The sequence below is a fragment of the Athene noctua genome, chromosome 7 (assembly GCF_965140245.1).
Source record: "Athene noctua chromosome 7, bAthNoc1.hap1.1, whole genome shotgun sequence".
Classification (NCBI taxonomy): domain Eukaryota; kingdom Metazoa; phylum Chordata; class Aves; order Strigiformes; family Strigidae; genus Athene; species Athene noctua.
The window spans coordinates 229,995-246,167 of NC_134043.1; the positions used below are offsets into that span (position 1 = coordinate 229,995).

At 37.9% G+C, this 16,173-nt stretch overlaps 1 protein-coding gene across 17 annotated transcripts in view; it reads left to right on the plus strand.

The window, feature by feature from the left end:
- The window catches only part of BAZ2B (bromodomain adjacent to zinc finger domain 2B), a 153,136-nt gene that overhangs the window by 106,211 nt on the left and 30,752 nt on the right, over window positions 1-16,173 (plus strand). For 14 of the 17 annotated variants that reach the window (XM_074911482.1, XM_074911486.1, XM_074911483.1 and 11 more), the window contains 8 exons: window positions 5,299-5,509; window positions 10,411-10,503; window positions 10,612-10,673; window positions 11,248-11,313; window positions 12,045-12,110; window positions 12,753-12,797; window positions 13,042-13,074; window positions 14,261-14,326. In XM_074911482.1, the coding sequence (XP_074767583.1) occupies window positions 5,299-5,509; window positions 10,411-10,503; window positions 10,612-10,673; window positions 11,248-11,313; window positions 12,045-12,110; window positions 12,753-12,797; window positions 13,042-13,074; window positions 14,261-14,326 (642 nt within the window). The remainder of the gene's footprint in view (window positions 1-5,298; window positions 5,510-10,410; window positions 10,504-10,611; window positions 10,674-11,247; window positions 11,314-12,044; window positions 12,111-12,752; window positions 12,798-13,041; window positions 13,075-14,260; window positions 14,327-16,173) is intronic. The other 3 variants (XM_074911491.1, XM_074911495.1, XM_074911494.1) reach the window with 2 other exon arrangements.

Below are 16,173 nucleotides of genomic sequence, written 5' to 3' on the forward strand. Positions count from 1 at the left end.
CATACTGTGTTACTGTATTTTCGTCATGTTGCCATTTCTTCAGGATGTGCATGAAAGCTTTTGGGCTTTTGTCAGTGAATATATTTGCTTCTTTAAAAGATAAGTCTCCTGAATATGTTACTGCGGGAATGTGGACAGACATCACGCTCTCAGCAATCTTGAATTCAGGCTCCTAGTTAAGCCTTATGTCCTTCTGATACCCCCTAGAAATACATAATGTTTACATAGTGTAAATTTGAAAGCGATAAAGACTGAGTTCATAGTAAGGAAGTACTTCTAGGTGGTGTTTCCCTATTCCTGGGTTACAGGGTAAAAACGTTGCTAAACCCTCTGCGTGTTTGGCCTTTATAAAACAATTACAAGATCATGTAGTTGTGAACTTCATTATGTACCTGAATGGCTTGATTGAAATAATTCCTTATACTGTGAAGATAATGTAATGTCAGGGTATCTGCTCTCTTCTTACCCTGTCTACCTTTTTAGTGTCTGTTGCCCATATTGCTTCGTTAGACTTGTCCCCTTCTCTAGTTACCTCTTTCTTCTTTTAATTCATGAGATGATTTGCAGATTTTGCCCTTCTTTGATATGATAAGACTTCAGAGTGAAGGTATGGGGAAGGGCAGGTGTCTTTAGGCAAGGCTGGCCGTATGGATATTAAGTGGCTGTACATCTCACTGTAGTTTCTACTTGTCTAGTCTGCAGTAGGTTCATTGCGACTTGGGTAGACAAAAGAAAGAGTTTTCTTGTAAAACAAAAAGGGACCAAGGGCAGCTCTTTCGGATGTGCTAAAACGTATTTGCATTTTGTGCATGAGATTTTGAATGAGAAAGATTATGATGTAGACAGTTGAGCTGCACTCAGGCTGATAATATGCACTTAGTAAACCAGTATGTGATGCTGATACTTTGTGAAGAGAATTTACACCCTTTTTACTGAATTTTTTTGAGTGTCCAGCATCAAACCAGTACGTGATTATTATATCTTCATGGATGTCTGGAGGTAATTCCAGGAATTCTATTTCTGCTTTTGCTGTAATTTCAATTATTCTGAATAGCCTTTCATGGTTACTCTTCCCCTTTCTTCGTTATATATTTGTCATCTATTGAGACATGCAGCATGTATCCAGAGTGATTGGGTAAGTTTCACAAAGCTCAAAGATGGAACAAAATGCAAAGGAAATTATCTAAGGACTAAATCAGTTATATTGAAGAATTGCCTATATCAAGCCAAAAATCCATGGATTACCTGCTTCTGATAGTGCCTGTGTTTCTCATGGTACACAAGCAACCAGAAACTACGGGTTATTCAAAGCAGTGGTTAATTGCTTTGACAGAGAAGCATATCTGACGGAAGTGGGCCATCAAATAGTAGGGTTAGAGGAGTGTTTGAAGTTTGCCAAACGGGGAAGTTCAGTGGCAGAACCTGTAGGCTTTAAACTGCTGTGATTTAGAAAGATGGGTGTGAATGTGATTTGGGGTGAGGGAGAGGACATGGGTCCTTACGAGTTCGAGTAGCATGGATAGGAATGTTGCTTCAAGTAGGAGGTGGAAGAGAGTGTTGTGGAGTGATACTGGCCTGTGCCCTAAGACTGGATCTGGCTGGCTTTGGTTAATATAAAACAGCAAGAGTTTCCATCACAGAATCTCAGAATGGCTGAGGTTGGAAGGGACCCCTGGAGGCCCCTGCTCAGGAAGGGCCACCTGGAGCCAGTTACCCAGGACCATGTCCAGACAGCTGCTGAGAATCTCCATGGTGGGAGACTCCCGTCCCAGTGCTTGGTCACCCTTGTGGTGGTAAAGTGTCTCCTGATGTTCAGGAGGACCCTGCTGTGTTTCTGTCTGTGTCTGTGGCCTCTAGCCCTGGCACTGGGCACCTCTGAAAAGGGCCTGGCTCCGTCCTCTTTGCACCCTCCCTCCAGGTATTGAGACACCTTGGTGAGATCCCCTGGGCCTTCTCCTCTCCGGGCTGAGCAGTCCCAGCTCTCAGCCCTTCCCTTGGCAGCGTCGTTATGTTGTTGGAGAAATGTCGACTCTTCGTGCAGCTCCATTCAGATCCATTTTAGTTGAAGGTGAAATAACAGTAGGGGCAAAATGCAGACTTTTTAACCTGGATATAGCTCTCTGGGACTAATCATAAAGTCATGGTAAACATGGCATGCACTTTTTTCCCCAATATGATTTTGCATAAAGCTGTAAAAATAATGTATTTTTTTTAATTCTTCCAGTGAATGCTTGCCTAGGAAGTCAGCTGGATTCAAGAATGGGCAAGGAGGAAAGTGCTTTAAGTACTTTTCCCCAATCTTCTTAGTGTGATGTAACTCCTGTGTACATTAAGACTTTCTCAGAGCATCTGATTATGGTGCTGCCTCAGAACAAATCCAGTGCATCTTTATAAGGCATGAAGTCTGCCTCTTTTAAGCCAATTCTTAAGCTTACTGTTGTTTACTTGAGAAGTCTAAAATGTTTATTACAGATGCAGTAGAAATATCATACAGTACAGCCAGCTATAAAATCAGTTGTCATACACGTTTGTCATGTAGCAGTAATTACTAGCTTCTGTTTCTAGAAACTGGAATTTAAAATGTTCGTGCTATTCTGAATTCTGCAATTCAATTTAGAAAGCTTTGCTGTTAACTATTTCTCACAAATCTAAACTGCAGTTAATGAAGATGTCTGCTTCTTGCAGAATGCCTATGGTTTTGTTCATTAGTTTGTTTAACAGGCTTTGATCTTGATTCTGCCTCCACACATAGCTATCTGGGGCCTCTTTGGTAAACGTCCTGGCTGCAGTGCAGAATTGCAATAGATGGTAGATGCCTGAAGTGAGAACTTGAATTAAGTTCTTATTTTGATTAGTTTCAACAATAAACCACAAGTTATTTCACAGTGTTGTTCCTGTTTTTTTTCTCTAATGTTTGTGTAGTGAAGCTTAGATTTTATGGAAGCCCCTAATTCTCCCGTGCTGGATCACAACCCCCATATTTTTTCTTTGGAATATCTAAAATCCACAGAATATCAGATTGTACGTGCTTTCAATAGAAATGTACTTTGGGTCAGATTTTAAAGATACTTGAGCACAGAATTTAGGTGGTCCGTTAACTCCTGCTTAACTCTTAATGGATCTGTTCTGGGCTATTTTTGTCTTGTCTTCTCTTAAACCTGTGCAAACTTGTGGCATCCACAGTGTCCTTCGGCAGGACATTAAACATTCTCCTCCCCATTCCTGGAAGTGCCAGCTCCTTTTGCTTTTTGAACCTCTGACTAGCTTCATTTGATGGCCTCTGGTTTCTCTTTTGGGAGTCATTAGGAAAATGTAATATACATCTGTGGTCTCTGTGGCACTAATGATCTTGTAGGCCTCTTATCTTTATTTTCCACATATGTGTTATCCTTAGTATCACTAACGACAGGAAATACAAACACAGAGCAAGAGCAACCTCCACTGCAGGATCTAAGGTACTTCTTCAACTATGGCTGCTCCTCCTCATTTTCTTTGAATTCTATTTTGCCTTTTTTTTTTTCCATTTTCCTCTGGCACTTGCAGTTTATGGGATAAGGTTTCCCAGGTTGGAGGTTGGTGTAGGTGGTAAGTACAGTATTAAACCTAGCTTACATTGCTCAACAGACTCAACCTGTGATAAAATGTAAGTCAGGTACTAAGCAATGAAATGAAAAGAGTACACTTAAGTAATACTCTTGAAGACAGAAAATTTATTAACTTCTCTTTAAATGGTAGAGCTAACTGTTTTGGATTGAAAAGATCTTAGTGGTGCATTGTATCTACAGTGTTACGGTCAAGATTCTGAACAGCTTATTTTTAGGAAAATGACAATAACAAAGCCCTCTGGAGCATCTGTAAACAAAGTGTTAGGTGAACTCTTGGGATGGTCTTAGTGGCAGAGATTCAGACTTCCAAAACAGGTATCGTTGCAGATACCAATAACTTCCTTAGAATCTGAATGTTTCATTAACAAAATGCCATTATTTTGTTGAATCTTGTATTAAAAACTTTCAATTATGAAGAATGCGGAGAAAGAATTAAAAGATAAATTGTCAGAATAAGCAAATAAAAAGTATTTTATGGTACAGCAAATTTCAGTATTTGTATACATATAGAAGTGAAAATGTTGGTGATGCAAATGTATTTTTTCTGAACAGATATTTAATTAACGTGTTTTGTAAGTTATTAACTTTCATTCTTGCTTTAGCAGACAATTTCAAAGTCCTTTACAAACCTATTGAAGGCAAGTTATGGAGTAGTCCTGTAGTCCTGAAGGGTACTTCGCTTACATTCCCCCCCCCCAACTTTTTCAAAAAATGTTACAGTTTGGAAATAGCCATGTTCAGTCAAACCAGATCAGATGCTGTGCTCCTGTTCTGCTCAATGGATGCAATAAGCTCTACTTTTTATCAGTTAAAGTAAAGCTATTTCTATATGAGGACCAACTTGAGTATTTGTATTAACAAAGTATTGCAGTATTTGTTCTTGAGATTGCACAAAAAAAAGTATCAGTAGTGAAAGAAAGGGTTGAATGTATTGCTGAATACTTCGTATAGTTAGAGAATATACTTTTAATTCAGATAGATGGATTCTTGAAAGTTATAAACTTCTATGTGCCAACCTGAAGCAATCAAATTAATTTTCTTGCAATGGGTGAGGGGAGAAATAAATTGTACTAAGTAAAATTTCAAGATTAAAATAAGTCTCTGTTTTTTTCAACCAGTTGTTGAGATCTACAACACCTCAGAAAGCAATATTCGAAAATACATTACTGCATTTGCTTATGTATGTCAGAATTTCTGTAAACACCAACAGTTGGAAGCCATGAGTTGTAGCTTTGATGCATTTTTTTCATTCACGTTGAGCAGTGGATTACGTGAAAGCAGAATAGTTATTTTTGAGTTTACATAATAAGGAAGAATCTACTTCACCTTTTAGAGTCTTGAACAATAAGTGATTTTGTCAGAAATAATTAAAAATAACCTGCTAGGGGGCATACCTGCTAGGTAATAACTGTATGTCACTGAATAGTCTTCAAAATCTTGCATAGTAGTACGATTTACAAAAGTTCACTGTAATAAGCTCTCAATACATAGCTTCTGTGTACCATCAAAACATCGTACTCTACCCCAGTAGTACATCACAGCTCTCATATATTTTATATATATAACTTACTTGGGGAAAAAACCCAAACAGAACAACACTCTTGCTGTTCATGTTCTCAAGTGTATTGGATTTATTTTTCCTTTTTTTATTCTGTGTTTGTAATACCTGTCTGTGAAATGTGTCAATTAAAAGGGTATGCAGTGGTGTCTTCTGAAGGAAGAGGAAGTCATTCCCCGTATCAGAGCTATGGAAGGGCGTAGAGGACGACCTCCAAATCCAGACAGACAGTACTCTAGAGAGGAGTCAAGAATGAGACGACGCAAAGGTCGACCTCCAAATGTTGGTAGCACTGAATTTCTAGACAACACCGATGCAAAGCTTTTAAGAAAGCTGCAGGCTCAAGGTAAGTAGTATGTTACTGTTTTCATGAACAAGAGGGTATTAGTATATAGAGTATATATAATGGTTTTTCTGAAGAGGAGTGATGTGTTTCACTAGGGTATTAGTATACAACATTTTATTTTGGAAATTGTCACATGCTTTTGTTGAAGCCTTCTTCTTTTTCAAGGTTAGTAAATGTACAGGATTCAAAGGAAGAAGTGTGTATATAAATGTGCATGTAAGAGCTTACTCTATAGTTACTTTATTTAGGTTTATAAAATTAAAAAAAGCATTCATCCAATAATGTGGTTACCACTGATGTATTTTTTAAATTCTCAAAAATTAACAGGTTTTTGTTTTCCCCTGTGTCAGCTCAAACAACAGTGGACCTGGAATAGAAATTGAGAACCACTGAAGTTGGCATTTATGTGAAGCTTTTGGCTGTTCCAGGGAAAATACTTTTTTTGTGAAATCCCTGATAGTGACAAGATTTAAATACTCATAAGGTTGCATAGGATCCTATAATAAGTAGTACCAGTGCTGACAGTAGAACTTCCATGGTACCAAGTACTGCTGTATATCAAAAGCATGAGGGCCTGGTTTTAAATAAACATCAGGTATATGACTTCGGAATTTCAGTTCTTTAGTCCATAACCATATCATACTTTCTGAATGCCTCTAATCCAATATGAAAAATTCTTACAGACCGGGAGTCAGGACATTCGTTTTAACTTAAACTTAACTGTTCTTTTATGTGCTGACTGTGGACATGTTTGGGTAGCTACCTTGCGTATGGCATAGTGCCCTTGTGCTAACAGTACATGTGCCTTTCTTTATGTGGTTCTTTGCATCTTTTTCTCTTGTTGCCTGCAAAGACTACTGTTCTGTATAGACATTCTTAGGGTGCTTTGGACACATGGACAGAGAGAAGGCAGTTTTAGAAATACCTTTGTAGGTGGTACGTCTTGTAGTGTTGCACAGCTGTTTTCCCAGGAGACTGTCAACTGCTGAATCACAGAATGGTTTGGGTAGGAAGAGACCTTAAACATCCAGTTTCAAACCCCTGCCACTAGCCCAGGTTGCCCAAAGCCCCGTCCAACCTGGCCTTGAGCCCTTCCAGGGAGGGGGCAGCCACAGCTTCTCTGGGCAGCCTGTGCCAGGGCCTCACCCCCCTCACAGGGGAGAATTTCTGCCTTTAGATCTCATCTACATCTGCCCTCTGTCAGTTTAAACCCGTTCCCCCTCGTCCTATCCCTCCCCCCTTTCCCGCAGCCCCTTTCAGCCCTGGGGGCCGCTCTAAGGTCTCCCCGGAGCCTTCTCTCCTCCAGCTGAACCCCCCAACTCTCCCAGCCTGTCCTCACAGGGGGGCTCCAGCCCCCCAAGCATCTTTGTGGCCTCTTCTGGCCCCGCTTGAGCAAGTCCGTGTCCTTGTGATGTTGATGCCCCTAGAGCTGAATGCGGTACAGCTGAAGCATCATAGCATTTGCTGAAAGATTTTGTACTTATGGTTGAGACACAGTAACTGATTCCAGAAGTCTTTTCTTCTTAGTGGGAAAAGATAAGCCCTAGTCACTAAGCCCTTTTGCTTCACTTTATATTTTCGCTTTCCCTACACTGATCACTGTAAGGGGTAGGGGGGTCTATTTGGGAGCACTCCCCTATGTCTGTTTCCCACCACATAACATTTAATAAAATGAACAAACCCAAATGGCCTGTATATACAAGAAGACTCAGAATGTGCAATATTCAATGTTAATGTTTGTTCATACCTACCTTGCTGCTTTTTTTCCCCTCATGAGGACATAAGAACTGTCTTAGTGGCTCAGCCCAGAGATTCCTCTAGTGCAGGTCTCTGTCTCCAGTAGTGGCTGTAGGAGGTGCTGCTTGGAGAAAGTATGTGAACCTGATCACTTCTCGGTCCATTTATTTCCTCATATATGCACCATGGCATCCTGAGGTGTTTCATGAGTAATGTTGTAGAACGCATTCTTTCTTGTTCCATTTATTTTCAGTTTATGGAACTGTTGCCCATGAATTAGCCTGTTTTTTAACCTCCTGACAATGTTTGATCTAGCAGCCTCCTGTGGCAACAAGTACCAGAAGTCTGCTAACTACTGGACCATTTCAATTTTTGAAAAAAATGTTCTGTTGCTGTCAGTGGGTGTTCCCTAGTTCCATTATTGCGGGGTTTGGAGAATAACACTTCTCCAATTTGTTATCCACCAGCTTCATGATTTTGCAGACCTTGATCCTCGCTGTCATTAGTTGTCTCCTCTCCAAACTAAAGAGCCCAAGTATTTTTAGTCTTTTCTCAGAAGGTAGTTATTCCATCCTTTTGATCCTCTTATGTGTTCTCTTATTTCAATATTTCTTTTCTAGGTGTATTACCTTACATTTATCTGTGATGAAGCTCCTCTGGTACCTTTGCCCACTGTTTTTGCAGGGCTCTTCCAGAAGAGTTCCTTGCTGTCAGCACAGCCTTGGATTGTCTGGAATGCTTAATATTATCTTCACATTTTGGGATTTAACTTTGCAGTCCCCTGTACAGGTTTCATGGATGAAAACAAAGCTGGTTCTAATATTGATCTGTGACAAAACCCTCTACTAACTTTCTTCACAGAAGGTGACTGCTGATCTCTGCTCTTTGCCTGCTGTTGTTTAAAGAACTTTCAGTCTGTGAAGCTTCCTTCAGTGACATAACAGCTTAGTTCTATCAATAATGTTTGACTTAGAACCCAGCCAAATACTTCCTAAAATTCTGAGTATGTTACGTCCATTAGATTCTCTTTATCTCCCTGTTACTGCCACTCTCATTGAAACACAAAATTGGGCAGAATTTCCCTTTGTAGAATCCATGCCAAGCATCTGAATTGATGGTCTTTCATCATGTACTCAGTGAATGTATATATCAGACATAATGCATACAATAAGACTCTACGACCTCAACAGGAAAGGAAAATCAGACTAACTGGTCTGCAGTTCCCAAAACTTCTGCTAGAGCCTCCTTTTTTATTGGTAAGAGACGCCAGTCCTATGACACAGTGCCCGTTGTTAATATGGTAAACACGCAGACCAGTGTCTCTGTGGTTTCATGATAGTATTCCTTCAGATTTCTCAGCTCACTCTGTCCCATCCTGGTGATCTCTTAACATCTGACTTACCTTCTTGATCTAATACTTCTTTTATATTTACCTCAACTCATCTAGCTCTTCTGATCTGCCTGCTGTAGGCAATGCACTGAGTAGGGAAACCTACCCCACATCTTTAGCAGCAGAGACTGGCACAAGGAATTCAGTAACCATTTTTTCTAAGGCTCTTTTTTCTATTCTGCCTATCATTAGGTCCCACTGATTGCATCTCTGGCATCCTCTTGTGATGTATGTAAAGATCTTTTACTGTCTGCACAGGCATCCTTTGCAAGGTGCTCTTCAGAGTTCTTTTTTAGCCTAACGCACTCTGTTTGGCATGTCATAGGCTTTCATGTTCTTATTTGAACAAGCTTTTCAATTTTAGATGCTCACTATTTTCCTATGACGGCCTCCTTTTCTGAAGAGCCACATATGGACTACGTTTTTGCTTTTTTAAATGTGGTTCAGTGTTCCCCTGCACAAGTACACATTTTTTCAACTGCTTCTAGGTTGCTCACTTCAAGTATGCATGCTTGAAAACTGCTTTTGTACAGCTTCTTTTAGGTTTCCACCAAATGGGCTACATAGATATTTCATTTGTTGTTTTTATGCTGTGTGACTTGATAGTGCACTTTGCACAGAAAGCTTGTTTTCTGCCTGTACATCTTATTCTGATATTCCTGTAACATCCGTACCTGGCAACACCATGTATTATTAATTACCCTTCTAATGTGTCTGTGAGACGTCCATTGCATCTGGATAATCATTTGATACCAAGAATTCTAGTTTCCCTAATTTCTTCTTGGATTTTTTGACTTGATTTGGAAGCCCCTAAATTTTGCTCAGTGCAGCACATACTAGTTGAATGGAAATACAGGGGGTCTGATCTGTAGTCCCTTTTTTTTGCAGCATTAGGTGTTTGTTTCTCATCTGTCCTTTTCAAGTGCATGCTGAACATTAACTGCCTTTTCCTCATGGATTGTGTCCATTCAGACTAAGCGTTCTTCTGCATCTGTTGGCCTTTCTGTAGTTCATAGTTTAAGTTCTCTATAATGTAAATTCTAATTTCCAGCTACTGGTTCTGTTTCATTTAAGGCGTAACTTCCTCTTCTGTATGGCTTCTCCTTGGCCCTGAAGGTTTCCCTGTTGTTGTGTACCTGTTTATTTGCCCTTGCTATCTACAGCACCATCTTATCTATACATGGATTTCCTGTATGTCTGTCTGTGTCTTCGTCTTTGCACAAGAAGCTGACAGTATTTTGGAGAATGCTATCAAAGAGGTGCTGGACCTCAGTCCTTTGAATAGCAAGCTGAATTCAACCTCCAGAAAATCCTTCCTGCTGCATTGTTTAACACAATGCATTGTTAAAAAAAGGATTAAATAATTACATGAGGTGATTTATAAGGAAAACAGTAATTCCATGCTTTCTGAATGAAATGTTGATTTAGTACTTCGAGACAAATGTTTTCTGCTTGAAAAAGAAACAAGACATCAGTTTTCAAATGAAGCAGTGTCATTGGCCTGATGCTATCAATAGGTAATTTTTTCCTTCAGAAATAGTATTTTTTTAAAATGTGGGAAGTATCCATGTTCATTTATGCGATTGATGTAGTTACTGATACATGAGATACTACTAAAGGTAGTTGATGGTGAAATGCTGTCAAGATAAGGGTGCAAAGCAAATCCTTTGTTCTCTCTGTATTTACCTCATGCAGATGTCTGGAATGTAAGTTATATCTTTATTGTTGGACAGCACTGATTTTATGAACTTAAATGTTTTCTTCTTCTAAACAGAAATAGCTAGGCAAGCAGCACAAATAAAGCTATTGAGAAAACTCCAGAAGCAGGAGCAAGCTCGAGCTGCCAAAGAAGCGAAAAAACAGCAAGGTAAGTATTACTTGTGAAAGTTTGTGTATGCTAGCAGATTATTTTGAAATGTATTAAGGAAAAGCTTGTTCTGCTGATAGTAATTTTTTGTTTTCTTTTGTTTGTTAGCTATTATGGCAGCTGAAGAAAAGCGAAAGCAAAAGGAGCAGATAAAGATAATGAAGCAGCAGGTAAACTATGTGATGGCTACCTGTGCTCTTTAAATTATGTTTTGAATTATTGAATTAGGGGTATTTTAATTATTTTGTAAGTATGTTGTTTACAAAGTGAATGTTTTAAACCTAGTTTTAAAGAGCACAGAGTGCATATTATTTAAAATCCTAAGCTCTGTAGTTACTGTTCGTGTTGTCAGGACACCCCAATTTTGTCAGTGTTGATTTAAGCCACCCAACATAGGTAATTGCTTACCAATATCAGTAAGAAATTGAAAAACTGATACTAAAGTATAGTGATGCAGTTCTGAGAAAACTGTTATGTCTGTTTCTGTAAATACTGGAGTAGTGTAATTAGCTTCTTCAGTGATTCTGGCTGCCTGTCTGGTTTTAGGTTGTGTGTGAAGGCTTGTATCTCAGTATGCCAGTGGATTAATACATGTTTTTAAATATACAAATTTGTTAAATACTGTCATAGCAAATAACAAAACGTATGTATGTGTAAACTTGGACATTTTTTAAAATGAAAAAGTAAATTTACTTTCTCAGTATTGTTTTTCTGAAAAAAACCCCACCTTTCTTCCCCTTTTAGGAAAAAATAAAGCGAATCCAGCAAATCAGAATGGAGAAAGAACTTCGAGCTCAGCAAATTCTTGAGGTAAAAATAATGGCTCAAATATCATTTTTGTGTTGCTGTTTTAAAGGATGTTATATTTTAGTAGTCACACATGCAGTTAGGAATGTAACTAAGTGTAACAACTCCAACAACCTCCAAAGACCAGTTCAAAAACTTGTCTCAAAATATTTTTCTTAAACTAACTGCCACCTAAACCTTGGAAATGTTCACTTGAGTTCCCAACTTCTGCAGAAATAGTTTTGTATTTTGTAAAGTTAACAGCATAACTATTCCTTTGTAAGAAAACAAATTTGCAGTAATGGGATGTTAAAGCAGTATCATGCTCTGCTCTGTATGAAGTACAGTGGATTTAAAATACTAAGTTTATATACATGGTAGAATACACTGGTATTCTATACTAGCTTGCTAGTATACTAGCAAAGGTAGATTGCTAGCTTTCAAGTCTCCATTCAGGGAAAAATTAATGGTAATCTTGCCATTTATATTTTACTGTTTCTGTGTATACTTACTTTCTCAGTTATAATAGCTGGGTGAATCACTTTTCAGTGGGACTTGAAATTCTGGTGTAATTTTTAAAAAATAAATGAATTTTGAACTGATTGATCATGAAAGCTGCACTGGGGAAGAACTCTGTTGCAGTGTACACGATATGTGATGATGTTTTGAACTTTTAAAGGCATGTAACTTTATTTCTAGTCAGATTATTTTCAAGTTGTGATGGTGCTGTTGTGTGACCTGTTTTGCATGCACAGGCAAAAAAGAAAAAGAAGGAAGAAGCAGCAAATGCCAAATTATTGGAAGCCGAAAAACGAATAAAGGTTAGTTTAGAGGAGCTCCAAGCCCAAGAACTGTGTTACTATGCATAATATATGTTGATGTATAAAAGTGGTACATTGGGAGGAATATTAATTGATAGCGAAACTGTAAATAGGGATGTCATATGAATAAGGTGTGTGTATGTTTATATAAATATGTGAAGCATAGACAGAGAAGTTTGTGTATGTGACACACACATTCATGCATACATACGTGAATATATAGAGTGACTGTAGTTTTTTCTGTGCTGTTACAGTGAGTTTTGCTTACATGACACTTGGTTTGCATAACTTAAAATGCTCCTGCCATAACATTATTCACAATATTCTTTTAAGCCCACTGTATCAGAAAACAAGTGTAGTCTTTTCTAGGCTGTACGTATACAAGACTATAGAACTCTTAAAACAATTTATATATGTACTTCTGTTACTGCTTTGGCTTTCTTGGTGTATTTTAACATGGAACTCCCAACTCAATAGACTTGCTGTCACATACATTGAGTACTTTGGAAGGGGGGGTGTGTGTGACAGGGTTCAGGGAAGTAAGAATTTAATTCAGATATGCTGTTTTAGTGTGGCAAAAATATGAACTTGGTAAGTAAATTTGATAGATATTTTAGATACATTTTTGTTCTTTTGTTTAAGGAAAAAGAGATGCGAAGGCAGCAAGCTGTTCTTCTGAAACACCAGGTTGGTACACATTTAGTTGACCAGACAGACGGAATGCCAGTTGTCAACTACTACTTAAGCTGTATGGGGGGGAATCTTCAAAATATGCCCTTTTTAAATTTCTGGGTTTGATTCCTGCACAAATTTTCTTTCACCTTATGATTTGTTGCTTTGCTTTGGTATTGGGGTCTTTTGGGGGATTATAAAGTGGTTTTATGACTTTGTGATTTCTGTTTCATAATGTTGTGCCAACTCTTTCTACCAGGAGTTGGAGAGGCATAGACTAGATATGGTATGGGTATGTTTATTTTTGTACATCTAACACCGCATTGTGATTTGGTTGTGATATGGTTGTCATAGCAATGCATAAAATGTAGCACTGGCTGCTGTCATATTACATACTGCTGCATGGCTTTACAGCACAGTGCATTGCATACATCTGCTTGTCTTGTCTGTTAAGGAAAAAAGACATGTCTTGAACATGTGTATAAATTGAACATGGCAATAAATAAAGTTTTTAACCAGAAATCTATGATACTGATGTCGCAATAGAAATTGGACTACTGTATAAAATCAAGTATTAATTAATGCAAAATTAATAGGTAGTCACTTGGATAATTTTTGCAGCCTTGTCCCATTCACTGGGAATGAATCCAGACATTTTAAATACAATTTTGAATTAACCTATTTTAGAGATCAGGATGATGTCTTTCCTAAGTTTGTAAGGTACTGAGGAAATTAGCTGTCAGTCAGTGATGAATACATAAGCATACAATGGAACGTTAGACTGTAATCCTAGCCTCGCTGAATTAGATGATAAAATTCCCATAGCCTTTACTGGGGCCAAGATGTACTCTACAGCTCTTAAGGCAAAACCCCTATACTTAATGCTCTAGAATAGCTCTAGAAAAGCTCTTTAATGCATTTGAAGTTACTGACATAATTTATTGAGGGACAGGCATCAGTAAACGCAAGTGTCGTTGCGTATGTATATGCGCCACCACTAGCTTGATTAAAACTGATCTAGAGCTGAGAAAATTAATCATATTAATTTGTTGCTTGGTTACAAAAGTGTTAATATTTGCAATGTTTGAAAATGACCAGTTTAAAATTCCTGCTGAATTGGCTATTGAAGAAATAAATTGCAAGTTCCGTCATAGCAGATGTAAGGTAACTGACCTGTTCCAGCCAACCATTATGCTTTTTGTTCTGCCAGCTTATGAAGGAGCATCACAACTGACCATAAGTAAATCTGTATGCTTCTTTTTTACACTGTCTCCATGTTCATTGCTTTACCTTTTTGCTTTTGATTGTTCTTGTATTTGCTTTCTAAACCTGAACTAAAACATGCACAGACTTGGCCATTCTTGTCCTATATTTAGTATTTACTGTGACTTGTCTATTAATGCTAAATTTGTTACTCAGCTTTTTTACTGATTGGGAAATGTGGATTAGTTTTGTTCTAATCTTACCTGCTTCAATAGGAACGAGAAAGGAGAAGACAACATATGATGCTCATGAAAGCCATGGAAGCACGTAAAAAAGCAGAAGTGAGTATTAACTGCTGAAAGTTCCAAGTTTTGATGGTTTCTCTCTGCAGTGATCTGTAGCACAGTGTCTTTAATGTACCTGTATGTATAATTTCATTTGTATACATGGCAGTGGCAGGACAAGAAGCAATAGGCACAAACTGAAGTACAGGAAATTCTTCTGTTAAACTTAAGAAAACTTTTAAACTTTGAGGGTGATGGTTGAACACTGGCACAGATTGCCCAGGTAGGTTGTGGAGTTGCAGCTGCCTGTAGCTGATACTGCTGGGCGGTGGGGACAGGATATACACGGGGATGAGGACTGGATATTCTCAAGAGGTCCCTTCCATCCTCAGTGCCGATAAACAAGAAGCCAATAATTGCGTAGTCACTTCAAAGTCCTTAGTATTCCCTGGAAAGGAAGTTTTGTTTTCTCTTCTTCATGCTGCTCATAAGAAGAGTAAGGACTTCATCATACTGACTTGTGAGATTTGCTCAACAGGTTTTCCTTCAGTACTTATCCAGGGGTAAAAATAGACATCTCATTTCAGTCCAGGCTTCTTAGAACTTGCAGATTTTGCAGATAATTCTAGATTTGGACCACAACAAAACCATGCTAACAGGATTATTATGCTCTAATAATTTTATTTTTTCTCCTTCAGTAGAAAGTACTGATGCACTCCAGAAAATTTTGTTTCACTAAAAATAGATGTCAATAATTCCGAACCAAGAGGTAGAGAAGCTTCCTAAAGATAAAGTCCTGAAAGTGTATGGGTCATTTAGTGTACAATCATTTTACTTTGTCCATCTCTGAACCTAGTTATTTAACTTGGTTTTGGTTTTAAACACAGTGGCATTAAGCTGATAATAAAAAAGTGATTGATTTCACTTTCTAAAATTTCAGGACCCTTTTGATGCTGATAATCTGAACATCTAGAGTTTTTGTTCTGTTTTGTTTCTGAAAACAAGACTTTCCAAAATAGCTGCCCTTTCCTTTTGATGAGTCCTTCTTATTCTGGTGACTGTTTTCATTTGTATAAATCTAGTATATCACAGAAGGGCCTAATAACGCTTGCTTATTATGAGCATTATAGCTAAAGATTAAATAAACATTCTGTGCTATTAAATTGGGTGTTTGCACAATGAAAATAAAATATTCCTTTTAAAATACTGCAAAATGGAAACGTTTTTCATAATTCAAATGATTACCTTGCTTACAAGCTAAGGAATTCTAGATACTTTACTTGGAGGGGGGAAAAAATATTAAAGAAACAGTGGTAGCTGTCCATATTAGCACAACCTAGTCCAAAATCCATCCATATATTTTAGTATTTTCATTGAGTTGACGAATCACGCTTTTACCTAGTTACATTTTACTCTTAGCCATACTATCGCATGAAAGACACTGAAGTTTCCCTGCTCTTAAGCTAATGTGATAGTGGGTTTGTAATAGTACTTGTTCTTATAACCAGTTGAGAGGTCTCAATTTCATTAGAAGGTTGCAGAAAGAAATGAGGGAAAAGTCTTTAGCTTTGCCTTGAAAAGCAGTTGTAACCGCATTGCTTATGTTCATGACTGAGGTAGCTTGAGAAGTCTCCCCTACAGGAATATCACATCCTGCTTATTCAGCTTACTCTACAGTAAATGAAATGTTAACTAGCTGAAACAACCCAAGCCTTTTTAGCTTCATTGGTTTGAAATAATATAGTAGTTTATGTTGCATTATAGATGGTTAAAAAAAATTATTCAAAATAAAAAGTACATAATGGAATAGCATTGATGATAAAACCAGAGCTGTACAGTATGATTGATGAAACTTTTATTAGACCATGATAAACTAATTTGCATCTTAATCCTGAGGCTGTCTT